Genomic DNA, 19,453 nt, shown 5'->3' on the forward strand with positions numbered 1-19,453 from the left:
TTAATTCACCTTCCAGTAGGATGGACTGCTCTGATCTACACAGGCTAAGTCTTCTCTAACTCAGAGAGAGGCAGATGGAACTGATGCACGAGCAGGGAGAGGAAGCTAAGTATTTAAAGCAGAATTGTTACTACAAGCATCAGCTGCAATGGCAAAAACTGCTGCTTTCCCTCCACAGCTGCCCAGCACTTAGCAGCTTGACTCTCCTAGTGAAGGAGTTGAGCCCTGCAATGCTGAAAGTAACACTGGGATAACAGAACACACTGAAAAGCCAGAAATACCTGTTAAAGATCTAAGCTGAGCTTACCTGTTATTGGGGTTGTGTCAACACTGAGGTAAAATCTTGTCTGGCAGAGTTGTCCTTAAACATAGAACCAAGAACATGAAATAAACAGTAGAATCATAGACTGATTTGGGTTGGAAAGGGATCTTAGGGATCATCTTTTTCCATGGGCAGGGACACCTTCCACTTGACCAGATTGCTTTCAAGCCCTCTCCAACCTGGCCTTGGACACTTCCAGAGCTGAGGCAGCCACAGCTGCTTTGGGCAACCTGTGCCCAGGGCCTTCCCACCCTCTGAATAAAGAATTCCTTACCAATATCCCATCTGATCCTGCCCTCTGGCAGTGGGAAGCCATTCCCCCTTGTTCTGTCCCTCCAGAGTCCTTCTCCAGCTCTCTTGGAGCCCCTCTAGAGCCCACCACCACCTTCAATGTGTGCAAGGACATCAGGACAGGCAAAGATTTTAAATCTGTTTATTCAGATAGAAATTGAAAGCAGATGAATGGAGCACAGCCCCACTTCCTCTGCTGCCTCTTCCCCTGACTACAAGAGAGAAGAGGAGAAGCAGGCAGAAAGCAGCAAATAATAATTTAGTGACAGAAGCATTGTGGTTCCCAGTTCAAACCTCTGCTTTCGGGTATCACAGGGACAGTTACAGCATCAGTAGGTCAGTCACAGGGGAAACAGGTCATTTCTAGCCTGGTGGCACCACCTGGGGCACACCACCACCATATCTGACAGGTTCCAAACCTGAATGCACAAACCAAAGCCTTGTAAACAGGGTTGCAGAGTGCAGCACGCACCAAGGAAACTACAGCGACTTCCCCTGCAGTGTGCATGGAGACAGCTCTCCTCCTCGGGGTGCCTTTCTGTGGAGAAGGACCCTAGGCAGAGCTACCATCTTACAGTAGCTAAAAATTTCCAGTATAATTGGACCTTCTCAAGGCATTCTGCCCTTCTTGGGATGGTTACCTGACAGGGCTTTCTCCAGGTTAGCTCCTACAGCTCCTCTGGGCACACTCCACAGGGAGGGGAGCTGGCAGAGGCAAGGTACTGACACAGAAATCTACTTGACCTTCAGGCACCTCTTCTCCTTTGGAAAGGGAATGTCTGACAGTAGTAGCTGGAGGAAGTGCTGACCAAGCCACCCAGGGCACCTCAAGAGGTTTTACAGCTTGGGTTTTTGGCAGGACAACATCACTCCCATTCACCATGCCAGCACACGGGAACAGGCAGAAGAAGCCTGGAACATGCCTGGCAGATCTCTGGTGCTCTCTTTCAGCTCTCCCAGGGTCTCTCTTCAGGCTCTCTTTTTTTTCCAGGGCTGTGTATTTCAGTCTTCTGTTCAAAGCAGCTTTCCTGAAGGTACTTGCTGTAGAGACTATTCCACTGTAGAAGCACATGGTTTGACTCACTGAGCAACACATGCTTCTTCTATTCTTCCATTCCTTCTGTTAAACTGGGATTGAGATGCTCCCCAGAGCACAGCACTGCTCCACACTTCACTTATGGAATTCCCAGTCACTTAGAAGTTCCCTCAATTGCCTTTCCATAGTGTGTGAACAGGAGAGGTAGTGCTGAGTGTCCTGCAGAGCATGAACAGGAGCTGTACCGTAGGGATCTGCACTCCGGAGGCTTCACAGCTGTCTGTGGGACATGGCTGCTGTTCCCTGGCATTGTGAGCTGCAGTCCAGGTTGGCCAGTGAGAAGAGAAGCTGCTAAAGGCATTAACTGGACGTTTCTCCTGCTAAATGACAGGTGGGCTCTACTTAAGCTTCAGAGGGGAGTCCCCATGGAAGGATTCAGCGCTCTAACGATTTCCGTGCCTCCCCCGGAAGGCCCAGCTGACCTGCTGATGTAACAGATAGGCTTTGAACTCCTAAGCACCACTGCATCCACTTCCAGCAAGTGTTTGCTGCTGAGAAATTCCAGCTGCAGCCAGTAAGGCTGTAAGACCCTCTGGGTTCTTCATCCCACTGCAGACACTGCGCGCTCGGCTCCGAGGCTGCACGGAATGCCAGGATGGACGGGAGGCAGGGATGGCAGCAAGCGCCTATGAAAACCGGTAGCCCCAGGCTCTCGAAGGAGCTTCCCTCCCCCCTTCTCCCCACACATACACAAATTTGCAGAGTCAGTTTCCTATTTGTTTTCAAAGGGACAGGATTTCAAAGTCTTCGTCTTCCGAGTCAAAGAACCTTTCCAATCTGTCGGCATCAGAGGAGTCTGGAAGAGAAGAAAGCGCTGCCTCAGTGGGATGCTGTTACTGTCAGTGACACCAGCAGCTGGAGGGCACCACACTTTGAGTGCCAAGTTCCAAAACTCAGTAACAAACCCAACTGAGGGCTCTGAGGAGGATAAGAACATGTCAGTGGTATGGAAAATGCACTGGAGAGAATTACATGGAGCACAGAAGCACATCATCTTTCACAAATCCAAACATATTTCTGCTGCCAGTGTTTTTTACAACCTTCCTGTGCCCCAGCTCTGCATTAGCAGGAGACTGTTCTGCCTCAAGAGGCTCAAAATGTGCCCAGGTCTGGACCCATGAAGATTTCTGTCCCAATTAAGAGATACATTTACCCCTACGTATTAGAGAATAGTTTGTACTATGGTTGTTTTTGGTGCAACTATAAGGGAATGTACTTACAACACACACTCTCCTGAAAGCAATTAATACAGTTCACTTTGTGAGGAAAGTCAATGTTAGTAGATCCCACCTCTCCACCCTTCCAACTGTATGGTGAAAAAGGAGCTCACACATAAAGGGGAAGGAAGCAACTTTAGCACAGGAAGAAGTAAAGGAGAAATCTTTACTAGTTCAGGCTGGACAGTTACAGAATCCAAGAATGGTTTGAGTTGAAGAGGACCTTAAAGCTCATCAAGTCCTCCCCCTCTGTCATGGGCAGGGACACCTTCCACTATCCCAGGGTGCTCCAAGCCCTGTCCAACCTGGCCTTGGACACTGCCAGAGATGGGACAGCCACAGCTTCTCTGGGCAACTGTGCCAGGGCCTGCCCTCCCTCACAGGGATATTCCTTCCAATATCCCTGCCATCTGGCAATGGGAAGCCATGCCCACTTGTCCTGTCCCTGTGTGCCCTCTCCAGCTTTCTTGGAACCCCTTTAGGCCCTGAAAGGGACTTAAAGTTCAGAGTTCAATTACTCCTTCTAGTGAGAAACATAATTAACAGAAATGGAATGGCCTTGGCAGATGGGAGAGGCTCTACAAGCCAGAGAAGAGGGAGAAGGACAAGCAGTCCATTACAAAAACATTTTTAGAGTAGGAAAGAGAACATTAGGGACAATTTAAGGCAGGCAGGGATCAATTGACAGTTTAAGGGAACTGAGCACTCCTAACAGCAAAGGACAGTGTGATAATGAAAGCTTTTGAGGGAGGAGGGCAGGGAGAGAGGAAGAGAGACACCAGAAGTGCAGGGTGCAGGTTGCCAGGAGGCCACCAATGCCTGGTGACAGGGGAGGTTTGCCCAGCCAATGGCTTTATCTCCTGTAATGTTTGCTCATGTTACTAATGTGATAAGCAGAGCCTGACAGGCAAGATTAGTGCCCAGCACTTGTCCTTTTTCCCACTGGTAGTGGTGCATGCCAGGAAGGAGTGTCTTGTGCTGGAACTAAGTGTGACCAGCCCTGTCTTGGAGTGTTTTACCTACAAACTCAGGTTTTCAGCCTTTTCACTGAACACTTTTGATTCTTTCATGCATCCCTTCAGAAACCACAGTCACACTGCCATGACAGCCTGTGAGCTTGTTTGTTTTTCTGCTCAGTCACCATCACCATTCACAGATTATTCTATAAAGCATCCTGACACACTGTGGGATCTGCAAACCTCTAACTGAAAGCCAAAGAACTACATCAATTGACCTAAGAACTCCAGGTTAAATTCTGAGTAGAGCAGGAACATACTAGAAGTTATCATGTGATTCCACATGATTTCCAGAAACCCAAAGGGACCAGCTCACCCTTGGCTCTCCCTGCATGGCCTCACCTGGTGTGAGATTCAGGACATCAGGGTTGGAGAAGTGTGAGGGCTGGCGTTCCACCAGCTCGAACATGGGCAGCGCTCCCCTGACCAGGGACAGCTGTGGAGACAGAGCAGAGCCATGAGAACCAACAGCTCTGCACTGCTGGTGCACTTCAGGGGTAGTAATGATCTCTTGGGACTTCACTGGAGCTGGAAAAATGTTTTTCAAAGCTTTTGAATCACATCATCAGGATTTCAGAGCTATGCTCCTTTTGGTAGTTTAATAAATTATTTTAATACGCTTAAATGGGGTCATGCTGCAGAGAACATGGTCTCTGTGCAGTGGTTTGGAAACAAAACAATACCTGATATTCCTTTCCCAGGGACAGAGAATCAGAGACTGATTAAAAGTTGGAAAATCCAAGATCTTTGAGTCCAACCATTCCCCCAGCACTGCCAATATCCCCACTAAACCATGTCCCCAGGTGCCATGTGCACATGCCATTTGAACACTTCCTGGGATGGGGACCCCACCACCTCCCTGGGCAGCCTGTTCCCATGTCTGAACAGATATATAAACACAAACCTTTTTGATTTGCTGGCACCAGTCATTGAAGTCTGCCTCTGTGTTGCAGAAAAAGCCCTGAAAAAAAAAAAAAAAAGAAAAATACTTCATCCTTCTATATTTTAGATCGGTAATTTCAGACTTAAGGCCCTGTATCTACACGAAGTAACATGATGAGGACTGGAAGCAGTTACTAATCCTGACAGCCTTGCTTTAAAAACGTGCCTCACGCTGCCCTGTTAAACTGAACACTCCACAAAGGCTTGATGTGACCAGGCTATCCAAGTGCTGGAATTCTTTAATGCAGGAGGAACAAAGGAAACAAAGGGCAGGCATCTCAGGTTGAACAGCAAACAAGCCATGGTGCATCTTGATATGGATTCAGATCCGATTCCAGCCCAGCCTCAACCTGAGAGAATGGCAGTGCCAGCCCATCAGCAGTGGCTGTGGCAGCTCCCTGTGGAGCAGGGGCAGCCCCCAGTGCCCCGGGGAAGAGGAGAACAGGACACACCACGGCAATGGAGGGGTCGAGCTCGGCGATGCTCATCCTGCACGGAGGGTGCTGGCAGTGGAAGCTCTCGTCGGGGAGGCAGCCGCTCTCGCTGGGCTCCACTGCCGCCTGCGTGGTGTGCGGGTCCAGGTAAATGAGCTCCTCACCTGGGCACAGAGGCAAGGACACATCAACAGGGACAGCCCTGCCACAAGCTGAGAAAGGGTGAAAGAACAACAGCAGAAAAATCCACATTCCAGGGACATCTTGCTTTCAGCCTCTCCCCCAAATGCGGCTCAGCCAGGCACAGCTGCCACTCCACTGTGACACCCTGGGATTGAGGCACAGGCGCTATCTGGGTATTGTTCCTGCTCATCCTTTCCTGGGTGAGCTCAAACAAACCCCAGAAATCTAAAGCACAAATAAGCTGAGGTCTCTGGCAGAGAGGAAACCAGAGGGAAGAGGAGAGGAGAGTAATAGGAGTTTGTAGGGTTTGAGGGACACCTAAAGAACAGTTAAATCCAGCCAAGCTGCAGAGGGAGATCAGCTCTGAATGCAGGAAAGCAGGCTCTATGCACTCCACACACCAGATTTAGTGTGATGCAGTGGAAGTTTATGGCCACTGTTCAAATCTACATCAGTCAGGTGAGAAGTTCAGCCCACAGCAGCCTTCCACACTTCCAGCAGGAAAGGAGAACCCTGCAGCATGCACCACAGGCTAAGCAGGAGAGCTGAGCCACCCCACAAGCATTTTTTAGCCGGGGGGAGATTCTTTGGACAGTCTTTGCAGTCCTCTGGGCACTCACCTACATAGCCAATGAAGTAGTGAGCACTGTTTGGCTTCCCTCCAATCACTCCCAGGGACTGGGGCATCATGAAGCAGTGCTGGAAAAGCAACACAGAAAACACACAGCTGACAGACAGTGAAACAGCAGGTGGGAACAAAGGCAAACATCCAAAAATGCAGTGGGAAGGATGGACAGGGACATGGAAAATCAGCAACTCTAGCAGCAAAAGCAGCCATTTCTGGAGAAAATTTCCATCAGGCTGAAAAACAGGGCTTTCTAGGAACATGGAAGCAGCTCAAAAACACTTTTAACTGCTGACAGAAGTAGACAGGTGGACCAAATGGAAGAAGCTACACTACTCCAGGACAAGGTATGGGCAAGTCCTGGCTCTGCTGCAATCATTGGCAAGATCCCTGGAGCTGTCATCAAGTTGCAACAGTGCTCTCAGGAGGGAACAGTCATTCAGGAAACAGTTTAAGTTCCTTATCCACCTGGAGCAGCCAAGCATGATCTACTAAATTAAGGGAAGTAACCTCCTATAAATCTGAATCTGGAGTCTCTTACCCAAGCTCAGGGCTTGCTAGCTTTGTGCTCCCTGTCTTGTGCACACCCTAAATTCTGCAGCTTCTCAATACTCTGACCTGAAACCACCTGAGAGCTCAGCCTCAGTCTGCAGCACAAACTTCAGCATCTGAACCAGGGGAAGTGTGCAACACTGTATTAACTAACACTCAAGCAGGGTACAAGCTGAACAAAGGCTTCAGCAGCTTGGTACCACCTGCACACAAAGAGAGGCTGAGATTTAAGCTGTGAAGTAAGATCCTCAAAAGAAAAAAAACCAACCCAACTCCTCAAGCCCACCATTTTCCTGATTACAGCTTGCAAGAACTTATCCTGACCTCTGACAAGGATTGTCTCTAAACACATTTTTCTTTTGCAATGATTTCTGAGTAATTACTTAATTCACAACAGGACCCTTAAGTGCCACCCCAGCAGGAATTCAGCTCCAGATCCCCTACCTTTAGTGTTTCAATGTAGGCTTCATTGATCTCTGTGAGCCCGAGGCGGAGAGGTATCAGCAGCACCAGTGGTTTCCATGGGGTGAGCCTCTCTCTGAGCCCCACATCCTCTGGGCACCCATTATAGAGCACATCTGACTCCAGGGCAGGGCAGGCTGCAGCTCCAGCACATGGCAGATTGGACTGGCACAACCTCCCTGTGGAAAGGGAACGGCAGCACAGAGCATCAGGACTCTGTTTCCAGATCTTGACTCATCCCTCTGATCAACAGCTGCTCTTTAGCAAAATCCTACAGCACTTAAACCCAAGAAGAGCTTTGAGAGGTGTGTGCAGGGCTCAGCCTCAGCTGAGCTCACACCAAGCCACAGCACTTAGCACTCACAGCTACCAAGTGCTGGGCAGTGAAAATGCAAATTCTTCCAGAAAGGTGAGCAACCACCTGTACCAACAAAGCTGGGTGAGTTGATTAGCAGGTGAGACAACTGTCCTGAATTCACAAAGCTTGCAGGCAGAAGGAGGAAAGCTCTGGAGTGTCCAACTCTGGAGGAGTTCACAGAGGATATGAACAAACTGAGTGAAGACAGCATCATTATGAGTTAACACAGAAAATACTCACCTGTAATTCTGTGCTGTAGCAAGATACAAACATGGTATCTGCCTAAAGTAGTTTCCTGAAGGTCACAAAAACCTCTATAAATTTTGCTGGGTATAGTTCACAAGCTACTTTACAGACCTAAAGCAGTATGGTCATTAAACTGCAATTTTAGCATGACCTCTGCCTCTAAGATATGGGGCAGCAGAACTCCTCAGGGCATACACAGGACATAAGCACTCTGCATCCTCATCCTAAAGGCTTGACAAACACACAGCCAGGCTGTAATGCACCCAGGTTATGCAAATTCTGATCCAGAAACAACTCCAAGCATACCTGTCTCACTGGCCAACTTAATTACTTGCTAGGTGTTTGACAAAAAAAAAAAACAAAACCAAACCAAACCCAACCCAAACCCCAAATAAACCCACAGCATGATTAAAGAATCATGAAGCCAAGGCAGCTGGACAGAATGCCAGAGGCCCATTTAATTTATTCCCAGCCTAAATGAATGCCAGGACACTGTAGCAGGTAGGGCATGATGTAAACAAACACCTTAACCACCAGCCATTTACCATTTCAGCTGGGTATTTGTTCACTACTGAGAGCTTCAAACCCAGCTGAATGAGGACAATATTACACCCAAATTTAGAGGAAATAGGACTTTGATCTAAACCCCCTTGCAGTTCCTCCCTATACTGTTCCTCGAGAAGGGGTATGTGTGCATCTGATGCACAGACATAGCTACCAGAGGTTCTGAGGAAACTCAAACTCATTATTTGTAGTGGTTTCTCCTGCTAAAGCAGGTTTTTTGTTGCAGTAGCCTGCCTGCCCAGATGATTGGAAATCAGCTGCCAAGCCAGGGCTGTTGCTGAATGGGATGTGACTGCAGGTTTCCTCATCAGGCAAAGCACGTGGCAATCCTGCACTGTGTATGAACATATTTACCTGCAGTTTAAGCAGCAGAGAGTTTGGCACAGGCTAAATTCACCTTGCTATCTGGCAAGCTTTGCAGTTCTGTGGTGCCACAGCAGAGCAGAACCTGCCTAAAGCTTCCCAGCTGGATCAAAATAATTTACTGCAAATGTATTGCAACAGATCTGACATGACACCTCTCCTGCTGCAGCTGCTGCTGGCAGGTACTGGCTTTAGCTGTCTTGGACTCTCACCACCTTTGTGATGCACAGGATTCTCCTCATCTCAGGCCCAGCTGAGATGCCCTTTCTCATGGAACACTGACATAGAAGGGATAAAAATCAGTGTTTCTTCACTGCTGTATCAAAAGGCATTTCCTGTGAACCTTTGGCTGAACCCTGTCAGTGAATTAACTGATCTATCAAACAACATTACTTTTATCCACAATGTTTCAGCCACAAGGTATCAAACACACACCTACAGACATGTAATACATCAGAGCCACTCACACAATGACTTTCAAGCCCTGAACAGGTACATTATGATCCACATTTGAGGAAAACAAGCACACACCCCCCTACCCATGACAAGTAGTATGGACATGCCACTTGAAGCAGCATCAGAGCCACACAGACAGAGCCTGCAGCACACCTGAGCCTCACAGCCAGCATGCTTCAGCTCTAGAAGTGATATTTGCAGGCTGAAGATGAAAGATAATCCAATTTGTTTTAAATTTGGCCTTTGTTTAAGCCAAGGGTATCAACACATACCTTCAGCTAAGGTTAGACACGCTTCTCAGTCAGATCCAAGTGAGACAAGAGATGTGACTTTATAAAGTGACTATCCTGCACTCCAGGCAAAAATTGCCTGGCTATTGATCTTGGCCTAGTGGCAGCCAAGCCAGCCTAAATGGTGCCTGCCACCATCTCACTGGTAACCCTACACCAGCTGTTTCTGCCCTGGCAGAAACACTGCAAGGTTTGTGCTGGGTGGGCTCATTGCCTCAGGAATTAGCCTGAAACAAGCCATGGGAAGGCTGCTGAGGCCAGGACCATAAAGGACTGCAGCAACCAGCAGTGCAAGTGCTCAGCTTTGTAGCTTTGGTTACTGCAGCCAGAGCAGGCAGGCTCAGGATGGGCAAGAAGAGCTGCTCAGCCTCCAGAGCCAGCCTGTCAGCAGGATGCCCCCAAAAAAACAAACAAAAAAGAAGAAACCACCTGTGAATATTCCTTAAAATAATAAGAGTGGTGGATTCCCTTTTTATCCTCCCTCCATATCAATTTTGGCCTTTTTCTCTTCAGATCTGTTCTGGATTTCTTACTCTGTCCAACAGCAGAACCCTCCCTAGCAGTTATGTGAGAGAGGAAGCAGCCATTCACTTGCTCCTTGTGGCCATAAACAAGTCTGACACTGCCTACCAAGCAGCTCTCACATGTTTCCTAAAGGTCAGCAAACCTTCTCTCCAGATCCAGAGGCATCATCTGATGAAATGAAAGTCAAACAAAGCCCTTCCTTGCTCTAGAACAGCAATTCTTACCTAGTTTTAGCACACCTGGACACAACTTTCACAGATGATTGTTGGAAGGGACCTTAAAGCTCATCCTGTTCCACCCCCTGCCATGGGCAGGGACACCTCCCACTATCCCAGGTTGCTCCAATCCCCATCCAGCCTGACCCTGGACACTGCCAGGGATGGGGCAGCCACAGCTTCTCAGGGTAACCTGTGCCAGGGCCTCACCTCCCTCACATGGAACAATTTCTCAAAGACACAACAGGTACTCCCTGCTTGTGCTCTCTAGCTTTTTTCTGGGCTCTTGCTGCCCAGGACATATCACATTCTACCTCCATGTGACACTTACGGATTTCTTCCATCACCACTGTGTTGTCCATTGCTATGTGTACTGCCAGGGAACTCCACGTATCAAAAGTTGCAAGTTTTCTAGAGGAAAATGAAAAACAAATAAGAAATGAAGGATTAATACAACTACAAGGCAAAGATGATAGTGGTATATCAGAGAGGAGAACCTGGATTAGGAGAGTCTGGTGTTACCAATTATGCTGTGAAATGTGCTTTGACCTGGGAAAGCTGCTGTTAGGCAATTCCAGCTTATTCCAGGGAGCTGCCTGCTCATCTACTGAGGGGAGAATGGTAGGAGGAAGGAGGGTGTTACTAAAGGCAGCTCATGCTATAAAGCTGACAGAAGCCTGTTAGCTCAGAGGCACCACACACCCACCTGCCCAGAGCCTGAGAGAAAGGAGAAAAGGAAAAGGGCAGCACTTACTTGAGCACCTGTGCGACCGTGTTTGGTCCGTACCACTGACCTATGGACTTCCCCTCCCCAACTCCCATCTGGGCTGCAGCACAAAAACACACAATAATACAGTCAGTCATTTCACCCACACTGAATGAATCCCTTCCTAATCAGGCTTGTGTTTAATAGGGAAGACTTCTCACTTGGAAACTTTATTGTATCAGCAGTATTTACTATTTCATGGGGGTGAGAAGCATATCCTGGAGGACTGCAGAGCAAATTCTTTCCCCAAAATGCAGCAGCACAGAAGTTCAAAGGGCAGTGTTGCCTCAGAAGAAGCTTTACCTAGTGTTTGATCACTACACCACCCTTATGACCTGAGTTCTGTTCACCCCACATACAATACTGCTTCTCTGGCAGAACAGGCTGCTTCTGATTTTTCAGGGGAGTTTGTATCCTTCCTTAGCCCATTTGCTACATCTGAGCATTTATTTCTTCTTACCTATCTGGTGAATGGAGTAGTAGCTGTCTTTTTTGTCAATGAAGGCATTAAGAACGTTGAAGTAATTATCCATCTGCCTCTTCCCTTTTATCCACCTCCAGTCTAGGACAGACAAGGGATATTTGAAATAAACATGGTACTTATTAGCAACCAGAGGCTGAAAGCTGCAATTCTCTTCCTGTGTATTGACCAACTCAATTTTCTCACTGTCATATTATTACTAAGCATCTGAGGCATTCCCAGCAGTAAAGGGCTAAGTTTAAAATAACAGAAAACATTCTTACAGCTGGGATAAAGTACCATCACCCATAGGAAAGCAAATAAACAAACACAAAATCAGAAAACACAAATATCCCTGAAAAGTTCCAAGTAAACTATTATCTCAACAGCCTTGAACTTGAGAAGAGTGAAGAAAATGTTCTAGAACCCTCAGTAATTGCCATCTATGTCCTTGTTATCCCTGTTCTTCCAAGTGCTGCACTCATGGGAGCACATGGCTCTGGAAGTCAGTGTGGGTTGTGTTACCTCTTCCCAAATGCCTGCAGACCAAGGCCTGAGCAAAGATCATCTGGCCACAGCGCAGCATGCAGCCCCAGCCTGTGTCAGAGGTGGGACCAGTTCCTCCTGGAAACAGGGATGGAAAAATAAACAGGGAGTGAATGGGAAATAGTGCCAAGTGGGAGAAGAATGAATGGGCAGCAGGTTGACCAAGAAATGAGACAGGGAATGAGGACTAGCTTAGCTCACACTCCCAAGACTGAGAACCAAAAATGTGGTTATCGATGAGTAACTTTGTGGCATCCCTTAAAAACAAATAAACAAAACTCCTCTAGCACTAACTGAAAGGGGAAAAAATTCCAAGGGAAATCCAAACAACCCAAGAGAGAACTGAATTTCTCAGGAGAACAACAGCCCTTGAGCCTGGCTGCAGACTTTCAGCTCAATTCAGACACATTTCTACACAAAGGTGTTTGTTAAAGATGACTCTTGTAATCCTCATCTTGAGAAAGCAACTCATCATGCAGAACAAACCAGTCCCAGGGAATTCCTGCCTCAGAAGTGGCTACAAATAATATTTCAAAGTGAACAATGTAGTCAGGCCAAAAAAACAGGCACCAACCCCAAAAAACCCTACCCAAGCAGTGAAAAAATGACACATCCTACATATGGCTGGAGAAAGTTGGATATCAGCTCATGCTGGAGTCTAAGACAAAGGACACAAGGCTGAAAGCATTTCCCTGACAGACCTTCCAAAGCAAACTGCTGCCCTTCCACTGCAGCTCTGGCTGTTACTACAAATAACAAAGATCAAATGTTCAGTGTGATCACAGGAAGTAATCTGTGCCTGGGCACAGCTTCTGCAAGTCTTTGTAATGCTGCTTTCTTCTTTTGGTCCTAAACAGGGAGAAAAATCACCTGGAGGACTATTTAATCAGCTTCTCAATATTCACCAGTGTCTTCTATAACTTCACCAGTAATTCATAACACAGACAAATTCCAAAAGTGAAAATGCTTTACAAAATTAGCATCAGACAGTTACCAAATGCCTGTAATAATTAAGTGGGCTAGCAGAGAGGGAAGGGATGAACAGCAACAGGGATGACTGGGGAAAAATACTGAGAAAGGTTTACTGTATAGGACATGCAAATCATACCTATGGTGTAAAAGGAAAATGACTCAGAAAATGGGGTCTGTCTTCACTCCACAGCCTTTAATGACTCACAAGGAAATTGAAATTGTGTCTGTGTGCCAGTTAAACATGTGCTAACCCTTTGTTCTCTAACATATGTTTAACTATGATGCAGAAATGTGAATTTAAAGGGATTAAACTGCATCAAAGATGTCTCAGAGCCTGTGAGGCAGAGGCTGCCCAGCAGGGAAAGAACAGCACAAGCCAGAAGGACCAGTTAGGAAGAATCTTTTCCAAACCTGAGCCATGTTCCTTTCCCACTGACTGCTGGGGGTGACAGGGACAGAAGGGGACATGGGTATACCTTGGAGCCCCATTTCCCTGCTCTTAGACCTCCTCTGATACACCTTGCACACAAACCCAAACCCCAGAAGGGGCCATGTAGAATCCCTTAAGGAACCAAGACATCCTCCTTCAAGCTCACAGGGAAATATTCCCCTACCACTACAGCTCCTGTGTGAAACAGACACTTCAGGAACCTAACTCCCCCTAGACAAACAAAACCCTCAAGCAGAGCCTGGAGCAGATGCACAAAGGCAGCAATTCCTGCATCATTTTCTAGGTTTCATCATTTTAATCCACTTCAAGCCCAAGACCATAATTCAGTATATTTCACACTAGACTGATGTAGAATGTGATGAAGTAAAAAATCCTCCTATGCTGCCTAAAACAAGAGACTTCCCAAACTCCTCCTTGTATCCTTTTAAAAACGACTGCTATCCCTCCTACCCAAGGGGATAAAGAATTCTCATTATCAGATTAACCAAATGTCTGTCTAACCAATGAGATGAAGCACATTTCAGACTCTTATGAATGGAAATGGTGGGATGTTTGTGGGACTGTTTATTAGAGTACATACCAATAGCAGGGAAATTCTTTCTGTAGGTGAACCAAAGCCGAGAGGTCACATCCAACAGGATCTCTTCTTTCTCTGAAAAGTGTTCAGCACAGAAAGGCACACACATGAGGGGGGCACCAAACAGCTAACCCCACCTCCCACTCACCCTCCCAAAGGAATTCTGCTCCTCACAGTCTGCAAGTCCAGAGAGGCAGAGCCTGGCTGAGGAACAGGGCAGTACTGCTGTGCACAAAGCACTTCCTTTCCCCCAAAAAACAGCTGCAATCAACCCAAAAACACTATGGTCACAAGCAAATTATGAAGCAGCAAATCATACTTCTACCCCCTGCCTCCATGACATGTCCCAACAACTTCCATATGGTAATTTTCTGCACACAAATATTCCAGAGTCCATGGAAATGGCCAGACAGAAGCATGGCAGCTAAAACCCAAGTGCAAAACTTGTAAGGTCCTCTGGAGCCTTAAAACATTGCACTGTGCACACAAAATACCTGTAAAAACACTGTATTTCCTGCCAAGGATCCAAACAGGTTCTTTGGTCTCAGGGAAGTCTTCATACTCAAACCTGAGGGTGTCGTAGGTAAGAGTAGCTAGAAAGAGAAAAGAGCAATCACAGACCTTTGATAGCTTTTCCTTTTGTTTTTAAAACCAGACAAAGCTACAGAATCAGAGCTGCTTGGCCCAGTGATTCCCACCCACCCCAAAGCCCTGGGCTGGCTGGAAATGGTCCCAGTGCCCTGCACCCATCAGCTCTGGGAGGCACAGAGGGGACCCAGCCCTGGCTCACTCCTGGCTGCTCCACAGACAGAAAAGCAGCAGGATTTCCAGGTTAGGCCAGCTCCAGGTTCTGCCTGGGGCAGAAAACATTTAAAACTTCACCTGGCAGCTACACCATTTCCCAGGACAGGCACCATCCTGCACGTATAGCATTGATGTTGAGGGCCTCTTATCAAAAATCCTCTAGCAGAGAACAAATTTTGAGGGAAGAACACCCAAAACTCAGATCACCTTAAGGTGGAAACTAAACCTTGCTCAGTCCTTCCTTGAGAGGCACCAAACCCAGCAGAAGCATTTACAGGTGTCACCCACAATGTGAGGAACACACAGCTGTGCAGATGTAGTTGTGCAAAGGTGACAGGCAAAAGTTTTGTCTCTTTTACTGGCTCCCTTCACAGCATGGCATCCATCAGTGCCTAAAAATCCGTCCCCTTCCAGGATCAAGCTCAAGTTGCTCTTGGATCAAGGCAGCTTAAGCTGTTGTGCACAGGGTACAGACAACAGGGAGGAAAAACCAGGAGTTAGATGAGCTGTGCTCCACTAGATCTGTGTTTGGAAACACAGACTTTAAAGCAGCCTGAAAATTCTGGAAAAAGACCCACACGATTTTACAGGTGCCAATTCTGTAACAAATCACCTCTAAAATGTAAAGCACTGCTAAGACAGACTGTTCTGTGACTGAGAGTAATGACTGAAAACATCTCTCACAGCAAATGCAATAAAATCTATGGAAATGTGATGTGAATTTAAAGCAGGACAAAGGAGTGCATGGCTACAAGCTCCTGTCAGCCCCATTCTTTGGAAAAGCCAGCCCTTTCCATGGGGCACACCTTGCTTCTGGCTTCTCCAGAGTAACCTGCTGCTACATAAGACACTTTGACCTCCTGAAGCAATCCGGGTTCCCTGACCTGAATTCCAATCCCAAACGTCCAAGAAAACACCTGAGCAGATACCACTACTAAGAAAAACTATTGTTTAAACAGGAACCCCAACAACAGAGATGACAACAGGCTCCTAAATCAAATTTTGAATCAGATTCTGCCTTAATTTCAGCCCACAGGATTTAAAGGATGACTTAAAATTGTTCCAGGCACCTTTAGGATTGCACAGATCACATGTTCCCATTGCCATCCCATGATGTGACTCCTTAGCAAGCTAAGCAAAACAATTCTGATTGCACAGAAATGTCCCAACAAATTACTGCTGCAGTCTTCTCCTCTAACAAGCTTTAGCAGGGAAATGAAGGATTTCTTTCCCATCTACTACCCAAACTTGCAAATGTACAGATTTGAAAAGGTAACTGACATGATCTTAACATAAAAACTGAAGTTCTCATGAAGGTTTTAAACCTCCAAGGAATATTCTGTGGTTTATTTTGTCACTTCCTAAGCCTGTCGTGTATCCAATTCCCTGTCAGGAGTCTCAAAAATAGCTTGAAGGAAATGAGTGAAACAAGGATGCTCCACAGGAACATCAAGCTATCCACAATCCCTCCTTGTCCTTCCCAGCAACATTCCCTGACCTGCTCAAATATCACAGCCTCTGCTAAGATTTCTTCTTCACAGGGAAGGAAATTCAAGAGGTTGCTCCCAGGTAGTATCAAGGACATTATAATGGGAGCAGTGAACTCCCCACAAGGCTTGAGCTCACTGGGTGTTTCCTTTACAAGCCTCCACCTTCATATGCTCCAGCATTTTCCAAAGTCCATCTATTGTGCTATTGCCCAGATGGGCTAAATACCAACCAGAGGGACCCAAACAATTCCAGCAGGGTACAAAGAACATCACAGGCTGCACAGGAGCCTTTCTCTGCTTCTTACAGCCAGAGATGAAGAAGAGAAATACATCTGGAAATTCCCCAAGCAGAAATCCTGTTTGAGCTGCTCCCCTCAGAGCTGCAGAAGCTGGGTGAGCTCAGCACATTTCTCAGGCAGTGCTCCAAAACTTCACCTTCAGAAAGCCCTGGGTCTATTTTAATTACCGACCTCTGAGCATCCAGGACAGTGGAGCAGCAGTTTCTGCAGAGAGGGATGTGCACTCTCTGCACATCAAACACAACAGCTCAGCCTCACACGGTTTTATAGTTAAAAAGCAGAGTGTCAGCCCTGCACAGCTCACCCTGAGAAAGGCAGCCTTGCTTTCCAGGAGCCTTGCACACTCTGGGGATGAGGGGAGGCTGGCTGGATGCCCCCATGGGCACACCTTCCATGGGATCTGCAGAACACCTCATCCCAGGAAGCCTCAGCAGGAAAGGCAAAGCTTTGTACATGCCATGACAGAATCCCAGGACAGTTTGGGCTGGAAGGAGCCTTAATGCTCAGCTCATTCCACCCCCTACCATGGGCAGGGACACCTTCCAATAGACCAGGCTGCTCTAAGGCCCATCCCAGCCTGGAGAATTCCAGGGATGGGGCAGCCACAGCTTCTCTGGGTAACTGTGCCAGGGCCTCTCCAGCCTCACAGGGAAATATTTCTTCCCAATGTCTCATCTAACCCTGCCTCTGGCAGTGGGAAGCCATTCCCCCTTGTGCTGCCCCTCCAGGCCCTTGTCCCAAGTCCCTCTCCAGCTCTCCTGGAGCTCCTTTGGGCACTGGAAGTCCCTCTCAGGTCTCCCCAGAGCCTTCTCCAGGCTGAACACCCCCCAGCTTTCCCAGCCTTTCCTCACAGGAGACATGCTCCATTATCTGGACACGAGAACAACTCTCTAAATAAACAGAACTAGCGTAGAAGATGAAATTTTCCCTCCTCTCTCATACTCTTAACCAGCACAAGGAAACATTTGAGATAGAAACATTATTCCAGCTTGTAGCAAACACACCCAGAGGCACAGCTGGGCGCTGGGAGCAGCCACTGAGTGCTGCTGTCAGTTTGCAAACATGCTGGAGGCCAGACCTGTGACAGCTCATGATGGATGCTAACTTCATCTCCCACACCACATCCAAAGCCACCTGCTTCCCCATCAACTTTGGGAAACGAGTAACAACAAGTGAAGGCTTGGGTGACTCAAACAGAAACACGGCAGGTGATTTTCCCTTGGTCAGTTTGCCTACTGAAGAACATCTCACACAAAATAACAAAGCTGAGCTTTGGAGCGTGGCACTGAAGGAAAACCAGGCTTTGCCAAACCTCCCTCCCCAATCTGGTCTCCATTTTCTGAAAAGGCCTGGATCCCACACCTCCCACTAAGCCACCACAAAAGGCTCAGAAATGAGGTGGATGATCTCTCCTTTACCTGATATAGATACCTCACCCAAGGCAAAGAAAGAACACAACTGGATGTGGAACATTTCAAAGACAGTCAAGAAGAGAAGGCAAATTCACCTCTCTGGTAAAACACATTGCTGGAAAACACCAAACAGCTCAAACGCTTACTTCTGCCCTTTGCAGAAGAAAGATTAAATCTTTTCTTTCCCCTAAGCTCTTTCAAACAAGACAAACCCTGATTATCCAAGCACCAACGGGGAGTTAAGAGACACACAGCGAGGAAAGTCAGGCTACTGAAGTGTGGTGCTTTCTTGAAAGCTTGGAGCAAACAGTTCCAAGATTTTTCCAAGTTTTGCTGTCAGCTCCCCACCTCGGTAGCAGAGCTGGACATGAAAGTGCTAAAGCCCAAAGATTCTCCTCGTCTCACGGAGGAGATCCAGCCCCAGCACCCAGCACAGCAAAGCTCTCGATGCCTTGCACGGCTCAAACACATCTCGGGATCGGGGGTGCGAGCTCACCCAGCGCTCCCCAGCTGCGACACTGGGTCCCGGGACGCTCTCAGCCGGAGCACCGCGACAGCAACCGCGGCACGAAGGCCAAAACCAGGCAGGGCAGCCCCGAGCAGGGCCGGGAGCTGCGGGCACAGCCGGGCGATGGGAGGAGGAGCCCGGCTGCACAGGGCAGCGTTTGTTATTATGAACGCCGATCGCTGCGGAGGGGCTGGCAGCCGCCACTACGCCAAGGCTGGAGGTAAGCGGGTCCCAACACAAGCGCCAAACGTTTATTTTTACTTTGCCCCGCAGGAAACCAAAATCTCTACCACAAACAGCTTTGCCAGAGCCCTCAGCGAGGGTGATGAGTGGCCGGGTCGCCTTCTCATCCCCCCGAAAATCACCTTCTTACCTCCGAGCTGCCTTGGCGCCCCCCGAGCCCTCACGGGGAGCGGGGCACGGCGACAGCAGCGCTGTCACCGCTCCCCCCCCGGGCAGAGCCGGCCCGAGGGCAGCGCTCCGAGCTTTCGAGGAACGGCGGCAGCAGCGGGGCTGCGAGGGCAGGCGGGACTCGCCCACCCCGGCGGACACGCGGCCACCACCTTCCCCTCTGCCCCACCGGGGGGGCGGCCGGGCCCCGGCGGGCCGCGGCTCCCAGGGCCGTGCCCAGGGCGGAAAGCGGCGCATTCCCGGCCGCCCGTCGGGGAGGCCGCGCCGGGGGAAGCCGCGGGCCCCGAGCGGCGGCCGGCCTGGGGAGTCCCGAGGGGAAGAAGCGCGGTCTCCGCGCCGCGGGCAGGGCCCGCCCGGGACCCACCTGCGTCCATGGCGGCCCCGCCGAGCTGCGGCCGCCGCCGACACTCACGCCCGGCGCGGCCCTGCGCGGCAGCTGGCGCGACGCGCCGCTCCCGGCCAATGAGAGCGCGGCTCGCCGCAGGGCTCCGCGTCGATTGGCTGTTGGTGGTTCGTCACAGCTCGGCGCGCCGCGCCGCTCTCTGTGGATAAGGGAGCTGCCATGTTGCCGTACGGAGAGGCAAAGTGGAGATCGGGGAG

At 48.7% G+C, this 19,453-nt stretch overlaps 1 protein-coding gene across 4 annotated transcripts; it reads right to left on the reverse strand.

Moving 5' to 3' along the window:
* Positions 1-739: 739 nt before the first annotated feature.
* On the reverse strand, positions 740-19,365 carry ATG4B (autophagy related 4B cysteine peptidase). Of its 4 annotated transcripts, none has more exons than XM_079314677.1 (14): positions 19,218-19,365; positions 14,424-14,522; positions 13,933-14,004; positions 11,909-12,007; positions 11,384-11,485; positions 10,912-10,984; positions 10,489-10,568; positions 7,123-7,319; positions 6,122-6,200; positions 5,337-5,482; positions 4,847-4,903; positions 4,285-4,378; positions 2,400-2,505; positions 740-2,131 (listed from the first exon to the last, which is right to left on the reverse strand). In XM_079314677.1, the coding sequence occupies exons 1-13, from the start codon at positions 19,225-19,227 to the stop codon at positions 2,432-2,434; spliced, it is 1,182 nt and encodes a 393-aa protein (XP_079170803.1). In that variant the 5' UTR covers positions 19,228-19,365; the 3' UTR covers positions 740-2,131; positions 2,400-2,431. The 4 variants fall into 4 exon arrangements, with proteins under 4 accessions (XP_079170803.1, XP_079170802.1, XP_079170805.1 ...); XM_079314676.1 differs by having other exon boundaries at positions 740-2,134; XM_079314679.1 differs by having other exon boundaries at positions 740-2,505; positions 19,218-19,349.
* Positions 19,366-19,453: the final 88 nt, after the last annotated feature.

Source organism: Erithacus rubecula, assembly GCF_903797595.1.
Source record: "Erithacus rubecula genome assembly, chromosome: 11".
Lineage (NCBI taxonomy): Eukaryota > Metazoa > Chordata > Aves > Passeriformes > Muscicapidae > Erithacus > Erithacus rubecula.